Genomic DNA, 23,809 nt, shown 5'->3' with positions numbered 1-23,809 from the left:
AAGAGAGCGAGAGTTGTACATTCACGTACAGTAAAGAGTGAGCGTGCATTGTTTCTTCAGGTATGGGGAGCCTGTAATATGGCTGTTAAAAGTCCTTACTGATGTGAGCTCGTGTTTTCTCTGAATGGTTTATTTTTGTGTTATATAATATTTTGTCTCGGGAGTTATTCAGGAAGGCAGTGAATGTAACTGGATATCATGGGCTCTGTGTAGGTTTGTGTTGTGCACATAAACAGCGTCACATTGTTATTTCTGTTGTCTGAGAGACAAATGTGGAACTGACGTGTTTCATGTTATTCGGTGCATTTCTGTATCCAGTGCAAACCCATACTATACTGTATAAACCTGTTTACTGAAATTCATGTTAAAGGGTTGTTCTTTAGCATTAGCAATTCCATAGAAAACACATTGTGAGATTAAAAAGCCATTATTATTCATTCCTGATGGGCCGACGGGTGGTAGTGGTTCAGCGGTTTGGAGGAAAGGGGGAGGAGTGGGGGAAGGGGGGGGTGTGGCAGAGACATCTTCCTTCAGATAGTCCGGTCTTCATTATTCAGCATTCAGGTAATTATATTTCTTATCGCTTCTTGTCCGCCTTGCTTTCAATTGGTTATTGAGCTCCTATCCTTTGTCCCTTTTTCACCCCCGTCTCTGTTTCCTTCCAGACGGACCCCCCCACCCTTCACACTGCACAGACCCAGATCCCTACTCATATTTTCTCCCTGTTTAATCAGTAGGCTGTTTGTTTAGTCGTCTGAGTCGTTTCAATGAACACTACCTCCCCCCCGTCCAAGCCGGGCCCTTAAAAACACGTCTCCGCCTCTCCTTTAGCATTGCGCCCCTGGCATCCGTGGCTCCTCACACCTCCCCGGGCCTCCTCCCTGCGCCTCCTCCCCGCGCCTCCTTCCAACACCTCCTCCCCGGGCCTCCTCCCCGGGCCTTCTTCCAACGACTCCGCCCTGCGCCTCCTCCCCGTGCCTCCTCCCTGCGCCTCCTCCCTATGCCGCCTCCCTGCGCCTCCTCCCTGCACCTCCTCCCCGTGCCTCCTCCCTGCGCCTCCTCCCCGTTCCTCCTCCCAACGCCTCCTCCCCGTGCCTCCTCCCTGCACCTCCTCCCCGTGCCTCCTCCCTGCGCCTCCTCCCCGTTCCTCCTCCCAACGCCTCCTCCCCGTGCCTCCTCCCTGCGCCTCCTCCCCGGGCCTCCTCCCCGGGCCTCCTCCCCGCGCCTCCTCCTCAGCAGCTGGAGGAGCTGGTGTTGGGGCTGCCCTCGGCCCCCGGCCCCCCGGCTGTCTCGGGCGTGGCCCTGGGGTCCCTCTCGCGGAGCAGGTGCAGCAGGGCGGTGTGCTGGGCGCTCAGCGTGGCGGAGAGGTGGGCGGGCAGCGCGCTGAACCCGGCCGTCAGCTGCTCCACCCGCGTCTCCAGGCTCAGCATCTGCCGCTCCAGGTCCTCGCTGCGCTCGTTCAGCTCCGACATCAGCTCATACATCACGCTCTGCATCTGCCCCGGCCAGGGGGGGAGAGGGACGGGCAGGGCAGAGCGGGAGACCATGAGAGGGGGAGAGGGGTAGGCGGAAGAAGGAAGAGAGGGGATGAACAGGCAGGAGCAGGGAAACGGAGGAAAGAGTAGGTTAACGAACAGCACATCTGAGACTACGCTGAAATCAAACACTTACGAACAGAACACATTATAACCCTTATATCAAACGGCTCATTTCAGTGATCCTGATGCAACTGTGGTAAATTATGAATCAAAGCATATGAATCAGAAAAAGACAGACACACATACATGCACACGCACACACACATGTGCACGCACGCACGCGCACACGCACACACACACACACACAGAGTAAAGAGTAAATATTTACACGTGCACACTCTCTTTCACCCCTCATTGCTCCCTCAGTCTCTCACTCTCTCTCTCACTCTGTCATTCTGGTTTTAACACTGGTTCTGGTTGCTAGGATACCCAAAGGCACCGGAACATACAGGTCAGCATGGAAACAGCGGAATGCTGAGATCTATTTAAGGAGGGGCGGGGGTACAAAGGTATGTGTTAGCCTGCCACTGTGCATTATCATGTTTTAGCATGTGTATTTTTGTTCTACATGCTTCAGGATATTTGTGTTCACACCACATAAATGCAAAGGTCTTAGAGCGTATACACACAGTCACAGTATCAGAGCGAGTTCTCATGCTCTATGGTTTCAGTAATGAGTGTGGGTGTTGTACGCTATAGTATTTGCCTATGTGTCACTGAGTGTGTGTGTGTGTGTGTGTGTGAGTGTGTGTGAATGAGAGAGTGTGCATGCATGTGTGTGTTTCTGTGTGCAAATATGTACTGTGTGTGTGTGTGTGCGTGTGCCTACGTGGGAGTATGTGTGTTTGTGTGTGTGTGAGAGAGTGTGTGTGTGTGTGTGTGTGGGTGGATATGTGTGAGTATGTGTGTGTGTATGAGAGAGAGAGAGAGTGTGTGTCTGTGTGTGTATGAGAGTGTGTGTGTGTGTGTGTATGAGAGAGAGAGAGAGAGAGTGTGTGTGTATGCGTCTCACTTTTGAGAGATCCACCAGGGTGTTGGCCTGATCACTGAGTTTCCTCTGCTCCATCTTCACACTGCGGAGTCTGGAAACAAACAGCACACCATCAGCTCAGCTTTACTGCAGCACACACAGGGCGTATTACATCACCTCTGCTCAACCATAACTCAAAACGGCGTGCTGTACAGTGAGGGGTATTGGCATTTGGGCCCCATTACACATCTACGTGCCGTTTAGTTGAGTGACATTGGAACAGTGACTGGAACTGGATGCTATGCTAACGTTACCTGAACGTGTACACCGTCAGGATGATTGACACCGAGAGAGACACGCACACAAGCACCTCACACCTGCCGTCCCATCAAACACGGCAGTGGATCATTGATCCTTTTGGGTTGTTTTGCTTCCAGTTTTCCACAGGGTCTGGTTAGGATCAATGGCATAATGAATTCCACTAAGATCCAGGGCATATTAGCAGAAAACCTCATTGCCTCTAGTTACCCAGGAGGCTGAGATGCAACCACAGGAGGACAATGATCCAAACCCACCTCACAATCAACACAGAAATGGTGGTGTGAAAGCATAGTGTTTTTTCCAATGATCACCTCAGTTGTGAAACGCAAACTGAATTGAAGAAGGATCAAGTATCTTGAAATATTTTGCATAGAGGAATTGTTCAAGAGCCCCCTAAATGTGTTCTCTCGCATTATATGAAAATATTCAGTCATTGTGTTTGCAAAGTGGAGCCTGCACTAGTACTAATCACAGGGGTGCCAATAATTATGAAACCTATTTTTGGAAATAAATGTATAATTTAAAAAAAAGTGTTATTTTGGTTTACCTTCATCAAGTATGCAAATAATTCTGAACCTGACTGTATGTCTGGTGTTTTTGGGTTCAGGGACTAGCGACAAGAATTGGGTGTCATGACACAAATCATATCTGTATCACAAGCTCAAGCTCTGATTTTAACCAATCACTTCTATGCTGTGAAGAGAAAATGTTTTCATTGGTTTTCAATACTATAAACAGCAATCATCAGTTAAAGAAATATATAAACCAAATATAAATGTAAATAAATATGAATAAAATAAATCAAATCAATATTTATTGTGACCACCCTTTACCTTTAAAACTACATTAATTCTCTTAGGTTACAATGTCCTCCAGTTTTATAAGAAGGTTAGCTGGTAGGTTGTTCCAAACATATTGCAGAATTTGCCATGGTTCTTTGGCTGTCTTGGTTGTGTCTGGCTATCCGAGTAATCCCAGACAGTTTTTACCTCAAATTGGTAAATTACTTAATATGTTACTTAATTCAACGAATTGCAAAAAAAGTTCATTATAACATTTATTTTTGTTGGAAAATGTGGAAAATCTCAAATTTGCTCATTTGTACTGACTCACTAATGCAGAAACCAAAAGAATAATAACCGAAGACCTTTGACACGGGACTGTACGCTGGGGTATAGTGAACATCGGGGTGCTGTCGGGGGCCTTACTGGTGAATGGCCTGCAGGAACTTGCGCTGGTGTTTGCGTACTCGGGAGTGGTCGATCTTCTTTGCGAGTTTGGTGTGCTTGTAGATCAGCCAGGTCTCCCTCAACACATTGGCTGCAGCGTTCTTTATCTGGAAAAATCAAATCAACCGGCGCACTGTCAGCGACATACGAACCCTCCGCACATATGTGCAATAACAATCAGCGCTAACGCATCGCACCAGCCTCGGCATGACAAATGTTTGCGTCTGTTCAAGAGAATGTTGTTTATGTATATGTTTATGTCGTCATTTCACACCACAGCAAGTATAATGTCAACGGTGATAATCATATTGATTCCTATCTCCTGTCTCCGAGACACTCTATTCAGGAAAGATATTCATCTGCTTGCTTGCATGGCATGCCAGCGCCGGCCCCAGAGACTGCTACAGCTCAGATGATCAATGATGACAGCAGCAGCACCGGACGGTGATCATTTGGAAATAAGTCGGTTTGTCGTCCACTGAATTCTTGAAGTTGCGAGGTGGCAGATGGCCCCAGTTCTAGACACACAAATCTTGTAGTAGTTACCCAGGTTTCTGGGTAGCAGCAGGCGAAGATCTGCTCCGTCAGATATTTCCTTACATCTTTGTACCGCCTTGTCCTCCTTCCTATTCCCTGTTGTCTGTCACGGAGCTGTCTCAAAGTGTCGGGCTCCTACTCGCTGTGCCTTACTCCATTTACAGCAGACTCAGACTGGCGTTAGAGCTGACGAGTGTGACTGTCACTTCCTCCTGTTTGCCTTTAGGGTGTCTTTGAAGCGCTTTCCTAGCCTCGCTGGCCCTCTGTCAGCTGCGAGGAAAGAAGTGCTTTTATTCGGGGACGCGGGAGTGTGGCACGTGGGTCACGCGACTTGTCCGGTGACGCTGGGTGCGGACGGCCGGGCCCTGAAAGCTGCTCGGGCGCTTGTTCTCTGCGCTTATCTGGAGCGTCTTCTTATCTGGAGCGTCTTCCAGAGACGCCGCTGGTGGTGTGTGTGACCTGCGCAGGAGAGCCGAAATCAAAGCGGAGCAGTCGAGTGGCGGCTGTTCGGCGGACATGCCAAGATTCTTAAAGACTCTCTCCCGTTGGATTTCTAAGGCTGGTTGCGTTGGATTTCTAAGGCAGGCTGCGTTGGACTTCTAAGGCTGGTTGTGTTGGATTCCTAAGGCTGGTTGTGTTGGATTTCTAAGGCAGGTTGTGTTGGATTCCTAAGGCTGGTTGTGTTGGATTTCTAAGGCAGGTTGTGTTGGATTCCTAAGGCTGGTTGTGTTGGATTCCTAAGGCTGGTTGTATTGGATTTCTAAGGCTGGTTGTGTTGGATTCCTAAGTCTGGTTGTATTGGATTCCTAAGGCTGGTTGTGTTGGATTTCTAAGGCTGGTTGTGTTGGATTCCTAAGGCTGGTTGTGTTGGATTTCTAAGGCAGGTTGTGTTGGATTACTAAGGCTGGTTGTGTTGGATTCCTAAGGCTGGTTGTCTTGGATATCTAAGGCAGGTTGTGTTGGATTCCTAAGGCTGGTTGGCTGCCTTATATCTGTCCTTGAAGAGAGACGGCTTCCCACGTGAGGAAAGCAACGAAGCTCTCCATTAAACGTGAAGAAAAGCTTCAGCGTGAAAGGACACGTTTCTTTTCACCGTTTCCTGTATACCACTCTGCAACTGATTTGGAGCTCCATTTAAGAAATGGCAAGAACGGCACTGCCATTCAAATCAGAACCCGAGAGGGTTCTTGTGGCTCAAAAAGTGTAGCATCTGGCGCTTTTTAGCCCAGCTATTGTACAACTACTAACATAAGGCATATCGCCACTGATGCAGAAAGTGAAATTACAGTAACGGCCGATGTGACATACTCCACATGCTCCACATGGGTAATTATTAACATGAAAAATAAGGAGAGCCAGTGCACACGGAGGCTTATGCTGTGTACATTTAATGACCAGAGATGATCGTATTTTTAGACTTTATGACCACTGAGTGAAAAGGATCCCCTACGTATTCACATACATTGTGGCCTTTGTTTTGGACAAGGCTGTTGAGGTGGAGATTCCTGACCATTCTGCACAGTAATGAGGCGCAGTACCTTGGTGATGGAGACGGGAAAGAGTATCAGCACAATAACAGCACTAATTATTTGACTCCCATCTACACCTCCAGTGCTGTATGGTTCCTGCTACAGATGACTGCTGCTAGCATGTTGTCATGGAGAACTGGCAGTACAATGGTGAAGAGTGTTCTGTATGGCCTTGTGGTTCAACAGAATCAAAAGCTTTGGTGAGGATGATGAAGTCTATTGGTTGATTGGAGCAATGTATGGTTAAGGGCCTTGCTCAATGGCCAAACAGCAGGGCCGTTCTTACTGTAGCTACACCAAACTTGAATCACCAACCTTTTGGGTTCCAGTCATGTACCTTCGCTACTTGGCTACAGGCTGCCCCACGCATGGTCTTCCCCATGATGTAAAACTGGGAGATGTGCTTTTCCCAAATGTAATAACCAATGACATTTTACAAACATTTGCGGTTGAAGACATTGATCTGGTTTCTGGCTTGATCCCCACCTTCTGGGAGAATATCTGAAGATATTTCATTCACTAAAGCTCATTTCTCATTTTCAACTTATTTTTCCTATTTGTGATGAGACTCATTTTGTTCCTGACTCTGGTTAAGACTAAAACAACTAAGGTTCTGTTTGTGAGCACGTTGTCGAATGTTTTTAATCACATCTTCATCAAAATGTTGTGGTTCAGGAGAAGAATATTGCTTAATGAGTGTTGACAGAGTTGCTGTCTTTGAGGGCTGCTGCTCGGTCCTTTACTTTTTAAAGGATGTTGGGATGTTGATTGCTTTGGCAGAAGAAGCTTTGCTGGCACTGTAGAGAATTCGGGCCTGATTTATAGAATGATTGTATCCATAAAATTAGACCATAAGTGCACGCTTGCAAATTTTCATGGAAAGTTTCAGATTCATCAATATGAATGTGAATGTACTTGAGATATAAAATTTATGACTGCTCCAGCCATTGCATATAGACATTATCCCGTGGTAGAAAATCAACATTGTGTGACATTTAATATTTTGACAGCTTGAGCAGAATCTATACAGCAGGGTAGCTAATGTCAAAACTGGAATAATTACGAATATTTTCTCCATAATTCATGTACCGCATGTCACAAGAAAGACGTGAAAACATGTTTTATGTTTACAACGCTGGCTCTACAGTGAATTAAAAGTACAGGGAAACTGTTGTAAATTTCAAGTGCATGCATTAGGGAGCGAAATATAATGTTTTATGACATTTACAATTTGCTTCTCGCTGGTGAGAAGATATCCCTTAATCCCTTAACCAGAAATCTGCATTGGCAAATGAACCGTGAATGACTGAATGACTGATCAAATGAATGAATAAATGTAAACACGTGTAAAACGATTGTATCGACATGATCCCATCCAGGAGCTACAGGTCTGGGCCCCCAGTCCCTCTCCCCTCTCCGTGCACTATGTCTAGTCGCCCCTCTGAGCTGCAGATCAAACAGCTTCAGCTTCTTCCAGCGCCTCTCTCCATGGCCGCAGTGATCTGTTCCCACCCCGAGGTACCGGAAGGATATAACACCCAGCCAGGCTGCTTCGTCTTGAAGAAATATAATATTGTCGTCCTTGCAGCTGCACGACACTGTGGGTCCACTGTGGTCATTACTTAGTCTAAACACTTCCATTAGATTGTAATTCATCAATCTTCAGCAAATAAAAGCCTATAATAACGTGAGCATGCATGTAACTCCCATTTTTATGTGCATCTTTGTTCATTAGCATCCCATTTTGGACTTTCTTATGGGACCATTTTGTTGGAAGCAGCATGAATCCCTCACATTTGCAGTTATTTTAAAAACACACTGGAGTTTTCCCAATTTCTCTCTCTACCCAAGGACTGCACCCCCTCCCCTTTAACAAAAAACAAACCTACAGCCCCTGTGGGACTGTGGAGAAAAAGCGCACAAATATGAGCTGGGAGACACTGTTAGCCCAAACTCACATATGGTGCCTGAAACAACTGCACACTTTGATGTGCTGTCTGAATTACTACAAGTGTTGCTTCTTAGAAAAAGGCTCCACTGGGTACTGTAGATACCGTAGGGGTAGTGCAATATGTTCAGGATGAATGGCTTCTGTTTGTATCAGGTACAGAGGGAAAAAGGGCCTATTCTATTTTTAAGGCACTGAGAAGGGCAATCTATGTATACTCGATGTCATTTAAACAATTCCACCATGGGCCAGAGAGCAAAGGACATATATCGCACCCTTGAGCACCACAAACATGCGGCAGAGGAAACATGCTTCAATGTAGTGAGACTATCGGAGTTTGTACTGCTGCGATACAAGAATGACATTTCCAAAACAACATGTCCACCAGCAACTAGCCTTTCCTATTCATCATGGAAAAATTTCTGATAATATGACCTACGAAATGCACTGAGACATAATCCTCTGAAATCATCCCAAATTTTGCAGAAATAGTCATGGAATAGCTTATCGGGCTAAAGTGAAAATCATATCAATTGCATACTGTGCAAGTGCTAATAGAGGTTTCTATGTTGCGTGGTATAGCATGAAATATAATGATAATAAAATGAAGGAACCAGTGCTTAGTTCATGTTGTTGGACTGGAATATTTATACTGGTATGAATTATTCATGTTTCAATATGTTTTGGCATAAATGTACACCCTGTGCATAAATTCACACAATACACAGGATGTAGCTCAGAAGCAAATAATTTGTGCGAGAATGATGAAATGTGCAAGAATAATAAACAATATTCATAATCAACCATTGCTGATATGTTTTGTGGATCCAAGCAGCCGTTGGACTGGTCAATTGGTTCAAGATGTTCACAGCTCCTTATCTGGCATTTAAACGCCGGGGATAAACCCATGGGATATCGGCCATTTTCGGTGACGTTCACTATCTACAAGCCCAGCCTGTAATCGATCATTTATCCAATGCGCCAATTAGTGACCAGCGTGCCCTCTCACCAGTGACTATACAGGCATACTGCATCCTACATATTTGATAGTATGTGGTATTTTTAAAAACACTGCTCTTCCGGCTACATGAAAAATGTAAAGGGCCTGAGGGTAGTGGTAAACAAGGCGGACTCCAGCGATGGAGCGCGCGGAGGGGGGGGGGTCTCCGGACACGGGTGTGCTCTGCGTCTCTCGGGGGAACCCTGCACCACAGCCCTCCTACCACACGCACGGCGCTCTCGACGTGACGCCAAAGCGCTAACGCCGCGCTCCGGCGGGGTCGCGCGCTGTCCCCCAGGAACGTGACGGAGCAGACATTTTGTGACGGCCTGTTTGCACATGCCTGTTGGGCATCTGAATTCCCCTACCCTCTTCGTGAGCTGGGTGTCCATCATGAAGTTGTGGACGTGCTTCTCCGCCTTGGTCAGCTCCAGTTTCCTGGCCACCACGGCAACCACCAACGCCGTGCACCCGGCCCCCTAGGAGGGAGGGAGGAAAGAGAGGGAGGAGACGGAGGGGAACGGAGGAGAGGAACAAGAATGATCAACATGGGAAATGGAAAGGGGGTGAGGAAGAAAGATTGGATGAGAGAGAGAGAGAGAGAGAGAGGGGAGGGGGGAGGAGAAAGAGGGGGAGAGAAAAAGCTAATCAAATCTATGCTCTACCAGCAGACTGATTAACCTGGCATGACAGTCCATTACACAGAAGACGGAGAGGGTGGTTAGTAGGGTGTGTATCCAGTACGTTTCATTAACACTCCACCGGGAGAAGGAAAGAGACTGTTCCAGAACACACACACACACACTGAGGGACCTTGACCAGCCTGCACAGTAGAGTGACACTGGAGAAAGGGAGATAGAGACGGAGAGGTAGAGAGGGAGAGGGAGAGAGAGAGGAAGAGAGGTATTGTGTTTCATAGATATACTACTCTATAGAGAGACGTCATGCACTGCATTCAATGTGAACAAGTGAGATCTGTGTGAGAGATATATAACGCAGTGGGGGGTGTTGCTGAATACGTGTAGCAATTCTGAAATAATTGAATGTGTTTTTGCACGTATGCACATGGATGGGCAAGTATGTGCGTGTGCAATCCCTGCGGACAGCATTTCATAAGGTTTCACGAGGGTTTCAGATGAACAGAAAAATATTCATGATTCAAAATGGCACTGCAATGTGCTCCGACTAGATCAAGAGCATGTAAGGAAAGCAGACTGAATCAATTCAAAGCCTTAACAGTTTAATATATAAAGATACAGCTGTGCCAAACCATACCAAACTGCTCATTAAAATAGATAGTAAGTGTGAAAAGGATTGAGGATAACAATTACTATGATAGTTACTTTTTAATTTCTAGAGTTGAAATGTGATAAAAATTTGCACTCAGTAAAATCTGCCCTCATTTGTTTAATTGAATCGCTTCAGATACAGACAGGTCATTAGGCATTGGTTTTTATCACTGGATAGAAACATACAGATACTAACTGTCCTTTATTAAAGTAAATTAAGCCTTCATGCTGAGAATAATAAAGTATTATGCCATACTCCACTACACACCATTATTTTATTGTTTGGACAATAAAGTGCCAGGGTAGTGATTGGACTGCTCTCAAAACAGTGCCCGATCATAAAACGGCGTTAATGAACAATATTATTTTGGCAGAATCAAAGGCAGTGACATGGTTTTAAAGTCTATTTTGGAAAACATAAGCGACCCTCCCATCCCCACCCCCGGGTCCCCCCCCCCACCACCTGCTAGCCTCTAACGCCCCTCAGGGCGATGGTATATTCCAACAGTGTTGGCCTCCAGTGTTGTCATGGTAACGAGCATGAGAATTCCGCCTATAGAAAGTCGTTGCAGTCACTTTCATGGGCAGAAAAATCGTATCCCTCGCTCATGCTGTTTCACTCTTTTACTATCTTTCCATCTATCCCTCCCTCCCACTCTGTGCCTCCATCGCTCTCTCAGCATACTAAAATAAAATGGGAACAAGCATGAAGAGACAGAAGTGCTTCTCTGTGTCAAAGCCACTGCGTAGTCTTTCCATTTCTGCATAATTTGAGGTTATCCTGACAACATATGTGTGTATGGGCGCGCGTGTGTGTGCGCCCAGTCGCATGTGTGCGGTTCAGAGTGTGTGGGAGTTTGCCTTTATCAGCTTGCGGGTCTACATCAGTGCGTGCGTGCGACGTGAGTGTGTAGGAGTTTGTCTGTGCCGGGTGTGTGCCTGCGGTTCTGTGTGCAGTGTGTGTGCAGGGTGTGTGTGTGTGTGTCCCTGCGTTTCTGTGTGCAGTGTGTGTGTGTGTGTGTGTGTGTGTGTGTGTGTGTGTGTGTATGTGCCTGCGTTTCTGTGTGCAGTGTGTGTGTGTGTGCATTTCTGTGTGCAGCAGTGTATGTGTGCCTGTGTTTCTGTGTGTAGCAGTGTGTGTGTGTGCCTGTGTTTCTGTGTGCAGCAGTGTGTGTGGGTGTGCGCCTCTGTTTCGGTGTGCAGCAGTATGTGTGTGTGTGTGTGTGTGTGTGTGTCTGCGTTTCTGTGTGAAGCAGTGTGTGTGTGTCTGTGTTTCCATGTGCAGCAGTGTGTGTGTGTGTGTCTGAGTTTCCGTGTGCAGCAGTGTGTGTGTGTGCATGTCTGTGTGCAGCAGTGTGTGTGTGCGTCTGCACTTCTGTGGAAATGTGCGAGCGAATGTGTGGGCATCTGCGAGTGTGTACACTGCACAGGAACAGACCGGGTGACACAGATACAGAGAGAGGCACAGAGAAGAAAAAGAACAAGTGAATGAATGGAGAGAGAGAGAGAGAAAGAGGGAGAGGGAGAGAGAGCCAGCAGACAGACAGTCTTGCCGCAGTAGGGGCGGGGCGTCTCAATGCCTAACAGACAGAATGAGAGAGAGACAGGGGGACCCAGACACACAGAGACAAGAAACAACAGATACATTTAAATATCACACACACACACACACACACACACGCAGCCATGATGAACGGACACAGACAAGCCCAGGCAGACAGCAGGAGAGGCGCATGGACCCGTGACTCTGACGCAAACGCACTGAAGCCAGGCTAACACATTCGGCGGACTCGAACAGGCAGGAGTGCGCGCAGGGGCGGGGCGGGGCGTGCGGCTGACACGCGGTGCGTCGGGTGCCATCAGCGCGGGGCCGAGACACAGCGCAGACGCGCCGCCACGACAACGGCGGACGCACGCGAGAGGCCGGAGAGCGACGCGTCGACGCTACGCCCGAAAGGAGGTTCACTTTACACGCAGAGGGTGACTGAGCGCTACGAATCCTCCACTAACACTTCAGAGGGACAGCCTTCCCACAGTCAACCGGAGAGGCACCGAGCAGAAACAGGCTAATATTGGGGAGAGGAACTGATAAGAAGGATGATACACTGCATGCTAATCCTGTGAATACAGATGGAGAGAGAGAGAGAGTGCGAGAGGGAGAGATAGAGAGAGAGAGAGGTTGAGACAGCAGGGAGCAAACAGAAGAAAGAGCAAGAAAAGTCATGTAAGAGTGATAATTATATGGCCAGTCGTGTGTTGTTACAACATGGTTGCACTATTTCTATCCTATTTGTGGTGTCTACGCAAGACGCCCTTTGTCACTACACAGCCTTTGTCTGAGGTGCCAGCGAGGCTGGTCTGGGCTGGTGAAGCCCAGGCGGCCGTACCATGATGCCGGTGATCAGGCAGACGCCCTTGCCGCAGTAGGTGTGGGGCACCATGTCTCCATAGCCGATGGACAGGAAGGTGATGGAGATGAGCCACATCGCGCTCAGGAAGTTGCTGGTCACGTCCTGCGCATCGTGGTACCTGAGACACAGGGACAAAGGGCCAGTCAGAACGGTTCACCAAGCTTCCAGTACACTGTACACCCTCACCAAGCTTCCAGTACACTGTACACCCTCACCAAGCTTCCAGTACACAGTACACCCTCACCAAGCTTCCAGTACACAGTACACCCTCACCAAGCTTCCAGTATACACTACACCCTCACCAAGCTTCCAGTACACTGTACACCCTCACCAAGCTTCCAGTACACAGTACACCCTCACCAAGCTTCCAGTACACAGTACACCCTCACCAAGCTTCCAGTACACAGTACACCCTCACCAAGCTTCCAGTATACACTACACCCTCACCAAGCTTCCAGTACACAGTACACCCTCACCAAGCTTCCAGTACACAGTACACCCTCACCAAGCTTCCAGTACACAGTACACCCTCACCAAGCTTCCAGTATACACTACACCCTCAGCAAGCTTACAGTATACAGTACACCCTCACCAAGCTTCCAGTACACAGTACACCCTCACCAAGCTTCCAGTACACAGTACACCCTCACCAAGCTTCCAGTACACAGTACACCCTCACCAAGCTTCCAGTACACAGTACACCCTCACCAAGCTTCCAGTACACTGTACACCCTCACCAAGCTTCCAGTACACAGTACACCCTCACCAAGCTTCCAGTACACTGTACACCCTCACCAAGCATCCAGTACACAGTACACCCTCAGCAAGCTTACAGTATACAGTACACCCTGCTCCTGCCTGCCTCAGAGCCGAGTGTTCTGGACCGCAATGGAAATGAATCATGTGACTTCACTGCGATATTCAGATAGATTAACTACCATATGCATATCCGTGTATTGCATTTTAATTCATGAAACAAACTCAAATGAATGAATGAATGAATCAACGTTGGGAAAGAATGAGCAGCAATGGAAAGCTCTGGGACGGCTGGGATGGGGGCGGATATGGGCAGGTTTGGGAAGAGGGACGGAGGGGGCCCTACAGGGCTCTTCCTCTTTCTGTAGCTTGGTTTTGCAGCCCCGAGGAATCTGCTGCCCTTGTTTCTCCCAGCTGCCCTCTCCCACAGCCATGTGCATCATCCCTGCACATTATTCCACACACACACACACACACACACACACACACACACTCTCACATGCGCGCACACACACACACACTCACACTAATACCCACACACACACACACACACACACACACACACACTAACACCCACACATACACACTCGCACATGCGCACACACACACTCACACTAACACCCACACACACACGCATACACACACTCACACACTCACACGTGTGCACACACTCACTCACACTCACACTAACACCCACACACCCACACACACACATACACACACACCCACACACACACACATACGCATACACACACACCTCTCGCAGACGCGCACGGTCCAGGCGGCGATGATCCACAGAGAGATGCTGAAGACCAGTAGCACGGTCCCGGGGCAGATGGTCATCAGGGTCTTCATCACGAAGCGCGTGTTGAAGTGTACCTGGAGCGACAAGGCAGCACCTGCCCTCAGCACAGAGACTCCCAGCACAGGCAACACAGGCAGACCCACTACCCCAAAAAAAGAGTTATCCTTATTTGCTGTGTGTGTTGGTGGTACAACATTAACCTTCCTACTTCCTGCCAATTTTCATTTTAATCTCAGTTTGAGAGTCAAATTGTGACTGCTGCATGCACTCACAAAAATAAAAATATGAAAACTGCCTAAAAATGTACAAATGCTTGTCGCTGGGGCGATACCCTATAGGTGTATAAAATTGTACCCCTAGCCAACAATATAGAATTCATTTATAACTTTTTTGCTTGGAATAAGTACGCATTTGTACCCAAAGAGAACATAACTGTACTTTCAGGGTACATTTGGTTTAGAAGTAAAAAGTAAACCTCCACTGTCACTTTATTTCTGAGAGTGGCATGCCAGTAGGGTAGTGGCTAAGACACATGACTGTTGGTGGTTCAGCCCCAGTGTAGCCACAGTAAGATCCGCACAGCTGCCGGGCCCCTGAGCACGGCCCTTAACTCCACATCGGGGATTGTCCCCTGCCTGATAAAAGCATCAGCCAAATAAGGAATGATTCTGATAAGACAGAGCGCTCGCTCGCTCGCCTTGTTGAGCGCGCCGATGCTGCGGGACGAGGCGTCGGTGAACAGCTTGCTGTGCAGCAGCATGACGCGGGCGATGAGGTAGAGCCGCAGGAACATGGGCACCGACAGCACCATGTCCAGGTCGGCCTCCGCCAGCGAGGGGGCGTAGGAGAAGGCCAGCCGCGCCCGCCAGTGGAAGCGGAAGTCCCCCGGCACCGGGTGCACGGCCGACACCAGCAGCTCCAGCGCGATCAGCAGCACCCGCTCCATCGTCATGGCGATGCGCCAGTCGTCCGCCCCGTTGTCGATGACGAAGAGCTGAGGGAGGAAGTGGACGTGAGTGAGCCTAATGGCGGAACATCGGACGGAAATAAGTGTCCATTTCTCACTGAGGCCGGGCAGCTAACAGCTATCGATTCGGAAAACCTTCATCTCCAGCACCACCAGGGTTTAGTATTTAATGGGTTTGTAGCTAATTCAATTACGGTTACTTACATTTCAAATTGTTATGTTTTTCGTGCTCACAGTATTCTAGTGCTACTTAATGCTTAATCGTGAAATGCTGTGCTTTTAATGATAGTTGCCTTGCTATTATCACAATAATATCTCGTATAATTACCGTGACCACATTCTCTATTAATGTCCAAATGTTGTGGCTACGTTTACGCAGCACTCGGCTATGGCGACTTGCGATGAGTAAAAACAGAACATTCCGGAAACACTTAAGAAAATGGAGGATGGGGAAGATTAATCTTGGGAACATTCTATACGCAACCTCCTCCTTAAGTTCAGCTCCGGCGCGATACAGGCCGGCTGCCCGCCTGGACGTGGGTGCGTGCGTGCCTTCTGCACGGCATCCCTCTTCTTCTCCTAATTGGGAAAAACCGAATTGTGTACCGAAGCTCGTTACCGCGTCCAGCGCTATTGATCTGGGAGAGCGTAGACAGGCCTATAGCACCCGATGCTACGCCACGTCTCGCAAGTCAGCCTCGCACAGGGGAGGAAGCCTCACGCGCAGCTTAACACCGGCAAGGTCAGGATTTGATCTGGCCCAAAGGGCCCATCCAGACACCAGAACAAGAACAGCACCTTAACGGGAGTTGAGATATTTGTGCCTCACTGTAACTGGTCCATGGAGGTGTCTGTTTGTTTTGTCAGCGGTACGTGTGATGCTAGTTTGGGTGTCCGTGCACGTGAGTGCGGTTTCAGTGGGCATGTCCTAGTGCTGTATGCATGTTAATCAGTTCACCGTCGTGGGTGGTACCCTGACGTGTTGAGGGTTGTACTGCCACGTGGCCAGGAATATCTATATGCGCACATTGTGTCTGTGCGTGCAGTCTTGTCAATATTGTGTGTCGGTGTGCGAGCATGGCTTCTTTTTTCTTTTTTTTTGCCAGCCCAGCCTCGTCATGGTGACTGTTGCCAAGGCAACACCATCAAAGACCAGCCAAGCTTAATTAGGGTCCCCAGCGAGAGAGAGAGAGAGAGGGAGAGAGAGAGAGAGAGAAGGGGGAGAGGGACAGCAAGAAGGAGAGAGAGAATGTAAGGAACAGAGGAACAGAGGGAAAGAGTGAGATTGTGTAACAGACACAAAGACAGAAAGACGTGCTGCAGAAGCCACAGTATGTGCATATCTTGTGTTGTTTATGAGCAAATCTCTGTTCTCTGGGCCCGCTCCTCTCCATCAGCCCGGGATCACAATGACAGTGAGTGTTTACATCTGAGCAATAAACGCAATCAGCCAGTGGACACCCCAATGCCATTCCCTCCAGGAGACTGACAGCTAATAAAATCAACATAGATATGATTCAGATCCACACTGCTGTCAGGAAATGACTATCATTATTCTCACAGAACGCACTCCCCTTCCGTCTCGCTCTCCACCCACCTTCTCTCACTCCTTCTTCCCCTCTCTGCTTGCTTTCTCTTCCCCTCGTCTTTTTCTTACCACCCACTCACTCACTCTCTCCTTCCCTCACTCTCAGTCTTTTACTTCTCAGTCTTTTTCTTGCTAAATGGCCACCAGGAGCCGTTAAATAATTAAATTCCATTAGGGAAGGTAATCTGTCAATTGGAGGGACTGAACGCTGCGGCCCGCGCACGCTCCAGCTGCCTAACTCACTCCATCACCGCGAGCGGGGAGGGGGTGGAGAGGGAGGCCAGTCACAGGAGAGGCAGGGAGCGGCTGGCGAAGAGGGAGCGAGAGAGGAAGAAAAAGGGACAGGTCAGGAGGGAATGAGAGAAGGGAAGGAGAGTGTGAAAATTGAAAAGAGAGAACAGAATCTTTCACAGGTGCTCGGAAAGGCTGCGGTACAAAGGTCTGATTACACGGTGCTGTCCTGCGGGGGACTCCGGGCGGAGCAGGAGACGTCCTCAGTAACTGCACCCCTCATCCCCCAAAATGTAGTGACAATCTAATTCCTGCTATAAGGACGTGACTGCGGTTGCAGTGCAGGAGAACCCGAGTGGTCATCTTGACCCAGGCCAAACCAGACGAGGCCAGAGTTGTTTTCAATAATAGAGACCAGCCCTCAGGCAGACAGCAGACACTTTGCTCGGTGCAACAGCACAATAACAGAGCACTGTAGCGTCACTCAGATCCAGGGGCAGTACATTAAGGAAGAGGCAGTTTTATGGGCCGTGAGAACATTTGGCACACACCATAATGCCGCAATTTCAAAAACGTCTGTCCATTACGAATACCATGGAGACAAACTGGGGCCAGGTCCAGAGAACACAGCCCTGGAAGCGTACCGCACTGTGTACCAACGCTATCTCCAGAAAGCATCGGGCACTCCGTGGGAACACCCCTTTACCTGAGTGTGCGGTTAAGTGGGGCAGCTACTCTCTCCCAGCTCAGGGAAAAGTAGTGAAAAACTTTATGTGCCAATCTTAGAATGGGTCTGCTTAACACAGTATACACTCATACCATAGAGATGAACTGTTTATGACTGGTCCATTAAGTGATTCCCAGTCATCGATTTTTGCATTCATCATAAGAACATAATGTGTTTGACGATGAGATGAGGCCACTTAGACCATCTAGACTCATTATTTTGCCTACTGTCTAGAGAGCGCCCAGTACTGTGTCGAGCCTAAATGGTGTCTGCTTCCACTGTGAGTCCTGCTAAACAATTCAATGCATTAACAACTCTATGTAAGAAGAAAAGATATTTGCAGTACGGGGGAAAAATATATATATATATATATATATAAAAATAGATATATTTAGTTTTGCTCATTACCACCCGTGCTCCCTTGTTCTGCTGACAGCTAACCATGAAATAGCTTCAGTAATCCACTTTATTAATCCCTCTTAAAAATGTAAAAAATTAAAACTCTCTATACCTAATCCCTACTCCTTTGGCTAAGAGTCCTTCTGTCATGCCCAAAGAGGTTTGCACAGGGCAGCAATCACTCTTTTACCTTTGCCCTACAGGACAGACCTGAACAACACACTGTACAAGACTGCATTTCCCATGTGACTATGCTTCATGTACCAGAGTACAAATCTCTATATACAGTCAGCTCTGTGTTTGGGACATTTGTTTTTCATGATTAGGCTCTCTACTTGGCTCTCTACTCACATTTTATGACTGTTAATCAAACAATTCACATGTGGTTAAAGTTATCAGCTTTTAATAAAGTATTGTTTATATATATATATATATATATATATATATATATATATGTATATATATATATATGTATATATATATATTACAGTTCAATAAAAGTTTGCAACCATTCCATACGTTTACTTTTTTAAAATTTGATTTCCCTTACAGTGCTAAGAAGTATGTTTAACTGTTTATGTATTTTTTTTGTACTGATTACCAGAACTGTGATGGTCAGTTTCCATATGAAATGAAAGTTCTTTGGCTTTTCCCATGCTGATGGATGACAAAGGGATTTTGCATGCTTGTTACCTCATTTTTATACTCTAGTGAAATAGGAAGTTATGGAATGACAGAATATAGTTCCTTTAGACTGATATTAACTCAATTAAGTACAATTCTATTGACAATTTCATTTTGTTTCATTTTATATACAACAATTGTTATGGGTGGCAATAATTTTGACACCTATGGTTTTCAGAATAGAGGAAATGTATTGAAGTAAAAGTATTGAAATAAAACCATATGTTTGAATGTAACACATAGATTATTTTCTGTGTTCTTTATATATGCAGCCTTATTCTTTATCTTTATTAAGGGTGCCAATAATTCTGGAGTGCACTGTATATAACGTAATGTGCTAAAGGTTCTCCCCTGAGAGGTATTCCTTGGCATCTGAATCACCACACGAAGGCAACCACCACAAATATTTATTTATAATAAATGAACGCGAAATTGTTCTCACAACCAGGAGAAAATGTGACATGTCTCTCTAGGCCCTGAACAGATTAAGGGGACGTGTGAATTGCTTTCCCGGACCATGCTAAAGATTTGACTCTGCTGAATTGATTTATATGCTAGCGTATTGGCTGTGGATAGTGATACACATTCAAAGAGACAACATGGGGCAAAGAGGGAGAGGAGGACACACAGAGAGCAGAGAATCTGAAACAGCCTGACACTTCTCCCCAAAGCAGGGAGAGGAGAGAGAAAGAGAGAGAGAGAGAGAGGGAGAGGAGAGAGAAAGAGAGAGGGGGTGAGAGAGATTTATGTGAAGCCCACAGGGTAGCATAAGCCAGTGAGAGTGAGAGAGAGGCAAAGGCCTATAATCAGATAAAGGGAGAGAACACAGTTACGGCATGGGGCAGAGAGAGGTAAAGAGAGGTTAGAGAGACAGAGAGTGAGAGAGACAGAGAGCCAGAGGGAACATAGCACTTCTAATATCCTGTAAGATCCGATACATAGCCAAGCTCGGGTGTGCAATAAACTTTACATTGTTATCTCCCTTCAACCTTCATTCCTAGCAGCAACAATTACACATAACAGGGACACACACGCACTCCCACACACGCGTGTACAAACACATACCCACACATGCACACACATACACACACACACACCTGCATGACGAGGCAATGTACGGAACAATCAAAGGTTGACAGATACAATCAACACAAAATAGCGTGCCTACAGAGTTCCCAGATAAAAAGGTAATTGAACTAAATCCTCCCCAAATTTCATTTAATCAAAAGGTATTATCTGTGGGAGATTAAGAGACGACCTTTCGCCTTTTCATCTCTCTCTCCCCATCTCTCTTTCTCCCTGCATTCAGTAAATCCAGGTTGGCATGGGTTTTATACGCTCCTCTGTGAGAAGGAAACCTTTTTTTGTGTCTATAATGTTGTCACTACATGGTGTTCAGTACTGTGTGTTTTCATGTATGTGTGTGTCCTCTGTGTGTGGGAATGCACAAGTGTGTGTATTTGACAGTGCGTGTGTGTCAGACAGTTTATGTGCTTTTAGAGACACTTTTTTCAGGTTATATCAGTGAGTTTAAAAATCAGAAGGTGTTCATATTGCTGTGTGTGCATGTGTGTGTATACAGTAGGGTGCAATTGCTGTTACAATAAATCTGTACGTGATCTAAAGCAAACCTGAACTCTAAATGGTACAGAGTTAAACCTGAGACCTTTCTACACATTTTAAAGCAAGATGAAAAAAGTTTTGGAACCCTTTTGGATTATACAAAAAAGAAAATTACAAAGGTCCAGACCCAGGTGATTTACTCTTTAGGGCTTCAATTAGTCAGGTGAGTATAATTCCAGGGCTGAACTTTTTATTCTGAAGTAACTCCATGCCTTCTAAAGTATCCAACTGCAGTGGTTATTCTGTCTGGTGTTGACAACCATGGGTTCCTCTAAACAGTTGTCCGGTGTCAGAATGAATATGGTTTGATTCCACCAAGGAGAAGGCTACAAAAACTCTCTCAAAGTTTCAAACTACCTATCTCCACTGTCAGATAATGGTAAATGGAAGATAAATGGAACAGTTGAAGTCAAGGCAAGGTCTGAAAGACCAAACAAGATTTCAGATATAATGGTGTGAGACCTGGTGAGAAATGCTCAGAAGAACCCACACATCACAGCAAAAGAGCTGCAAAAAAAGAGTAGCAGGCACAGGTCTAGCTGTTCACCGGACAACAATACAACATACTTTAAGCAACAAAGACCTACATGGCAGAGTTGCCAGAAAGAACGACAGACGAAAACTGAACTTTTTGGCCACCACCAAAGACGGCATGTTTGGAAAACAAGGCTGAAGCCAGCAAGAACATCTTGCTAACTGTTAAGCACGGAGGTGGATCCATTATGCTTTGGGGTTGTGTGGCAGCTGGTGGCACAGGAAATATTGGGCGAGTAGAAGGAATAACAGATTCCACCAAATATCAAGAAAATCTGGAGGCTAATGTGAAAAGATCAGTCCTGACATTGAAGTTGAAGAGAGGTTGGGCATTCCAGCAAAGTGATGATCCAAAGCATACCTCAAAATCAACCATGAAGTACCTCCAGGAAAGAGAGATTAAGGTTTTGGAATGGTCACCACAGTCCCCAGACTTGAATATTATTGAAAATCTGTGGAGAGATCTCAAACATTCCGTACATGCAAGGAGGCCGAAGAATATTTCTGAGCTAGAGGTGTTCTGTCAGGAAGAATGTAGAAAGCGAGAACTGAAAGAATCTTAGGTGGCTACAGGAAGCGTTTACAAACTGTTATATTTGCCCAAGGAGGAGTTACAAAGTACTAACTGACAGGGTTCCCAAACTTTTGCACAGGCCCTTTTTCCTTTTTTTTCAAACTGTAAAAAAATTTAAATAAAAAGTAATCTTGCTTTAAAACATGTTTAGAAGTCAGGCTTTCTTCTGTTCACATAGATATTCATTGTAAAAGGCTTTTTGACCCACATTTTTGCTCACCACAGTAAATAAGGATACATAATTATGTACAAATGTTTCAATTTATCAGTTTTTATACATCAGCGCCTTTATTAATATAAAAGCCATATATTCTGACAGACGTTCCCAGAAGCCATTTAGACCAACCATCTTTATCAGCTGCAAGATCCAACTATGCCAGTTTGACCTGCTTGCAAATTGAGCTCATCAAGCTGGTCATAAGCTGGTCTAGCTGGGTATGAGCTGCTCAACCAGCCAGTACGTGTAGCTTGTCTGAGCTGGTAGCTGGTCAAATCATGTCGAGCTGGGAGCTGGTCAGAACTGGTAAACCAGCTAACTGTTTCAAATAAAAGCTTGAGCTGCTTTTTTTTAAGCAGGGTTCTCGAGGGCGGCACAGAAGGATCGTAACAGGAGTCAGGCCTGAGACCCCCCAGGCAACGAGCATCCCGTAGAGCTGACTCACCTGCACCTCACGGGCATGGTAGGCAATGATGAGTCCCAGTAAGATGACAGTGGACAGGCTGATAAGACACTTCAGAGCCAGCGAGTACATGGAACTCTGCAGAGGAACACACACACACACACAACACACACACACACACACACTGGTCAAAAAGGTCAAAGAGAGGCATCTCCCGTGTGTTTCAACAACCACACTCCCGCCCTCCCTCCCTCCGGCTCCTAGTGTCCTCACAAACCCGGCCCCCTCACAACAGATCCTCATTTCCACTCACACTTCCATTTCCCCCTCATTAAGTCAATTATTCCCAGTCCTTTTCCATATTCATGCTCTCATTACTTTACTAAACCACGGCCCCGGCCACCGTTTATTGCCGGTCCAAATCCCGCCCCCATCCCCACCCCCCACATCTGCACACGTATTACTGACCGGAATCTTCCACTCATCCCTATCTGCTCATTACTGTCCAGAGCACACGCTCCTTGCTTAGCATTCACTGGCGTGTTTACTAGTAATGCCACTCGGTGTGCGCAGTATGGCACTCTCGGCTCGCCCCGGCACCAAGCCTCACGCACCGGCTGTCCCCAATTCCCCGGACACTCACTCCTATTTGCGCACATTTTCCCCACAATTCCCTCGCACCGCGGCTGCCCGCCGCTGCATCCCATTATGCTGATTTGTCGCTAATCTCTGTTCAACTCTATTTCCAGCTGCCCGTTCCACCTGGCGGGACTCAGGCTCCCACACGCACGGTGCGCATCCGCCCATCCATCTACCTCTAATCACTGCCGTCCCGGTCAGGCCAATCTGATTCGCCAGTCCCCGTTTACGATTGGGGCGGGAACCAATGACAGTTCAGTGATGACAACCGCTCGCATCAATAGGGTTCTGAATAATCCTAGAGACCCATGGTCTGTGGTCGTAATGTCAGTTTTTGGGAATGTAGCCATGGCTGTAGAAGACAGTCAAGTCAATCAAGTAACACAAGTACCTGTGAGGTCATAGATCACCACTAATAACCACTCTACTTAAACTTTCCTTATCTTATACTTCTCATTTTGAGCAAGAATGGCTTGTTCCCCTGACGTCTTAACTGATGGTTCATTGCTGCTGAGTTTATCCATAATTCACGGTCCGTGGCCTTAGGCTGAGATCTGCAGCAAACCTCAGGGTCTCCACAGCAGTCTCTTGCGCACTCTTCAAAGATTTGGAAAACCCTAACCATTAGCAGGGCCGCCTGTCACGCAATAATCCTAGCTCTTGTCTACCTTGAGAGAGCTTTACAGCTTAAAGGTTAGCAACAGCGGTCCTGACAAAGCATCATTCGTTTATCTTACAGTTGTCGCTCAGTGTGGATACCGACGCAGGGATCAGAATTAATTTTCAGTTGTCCAGAAAGAAATGCTTTCTTTATAGTCAATTAGCTTTTTGGAGATAAATCCCAGGGGAGTGTTTAGGTGGATGTGCCCAGCAGACAGGCACGCTGAGGA

The 23,809-nt window shown here is 46.9% G+C and overlaps 1 protein-coding gene across 1 annotated transcript in view; it reads right to left on the bottom strand.

Moving 5' to 3' along the window:
- Positions 1-1,232: 1,232 nt before the first annotated feature.
- kcnn3 (potassium intermediate/small conductance calcium-activated channel, subfamily N, member 3) overlaps positions 1,233-23,809 on the bottom strand; it is a 29,267-nt gene continuing 6,690 nt past the window's right edge. The window contains exons 2-9 of the mRNA XM_061249124.1: positions 22,323-22,418; positions 15,031-15,327; positions 14,286-14,407; positions 12,749-12,890; positions 9,441-9,551; positions 4,038-4,165; positions 2,551-2,620; positions 1,233-1,496 (exon numbers count right to left, since the gene is read on the bottom strand). Of these exons, the coding sequence (XP_061105108.1) occupies positions 1,233-1,496; positions 2,551-2,620; positions 4,038-4,165; positions 9,441-9,551; positions 12,749-12,890; positions 14,286-14,407; positions 15,031-15,327; positions 22,323-22,418 (1,230 nt within the window). The remainder of the gene's footprint in view (positions 1,497-2,550; positions 2,621-4,037; positions 4,166-9,440; positions 9,552-12,748; positions 12,891-14,285; positions 14,408-15,030; positions 15,328-22,322; positions 22,419-23,809) is intronic.

The sequence above is a fragment of the Conger conger genome, chromosome 1, assembly GCF_963514075.1.
Source record: "Conger conger chromosome 1, fConCon1.1, whole genome shotgun sequence".
In the NCBI taxonomy this organism is placed as follows: Eukaryota; Metazoa; Chordata; class Actinopteri; order Anguilliformes; family Congridae; genus Conger; species Conger conger.
Note: the sequence above shows the minus strand (reverse complement) of the source record. Positions and strands in the feature narration are given on the sequence as shown.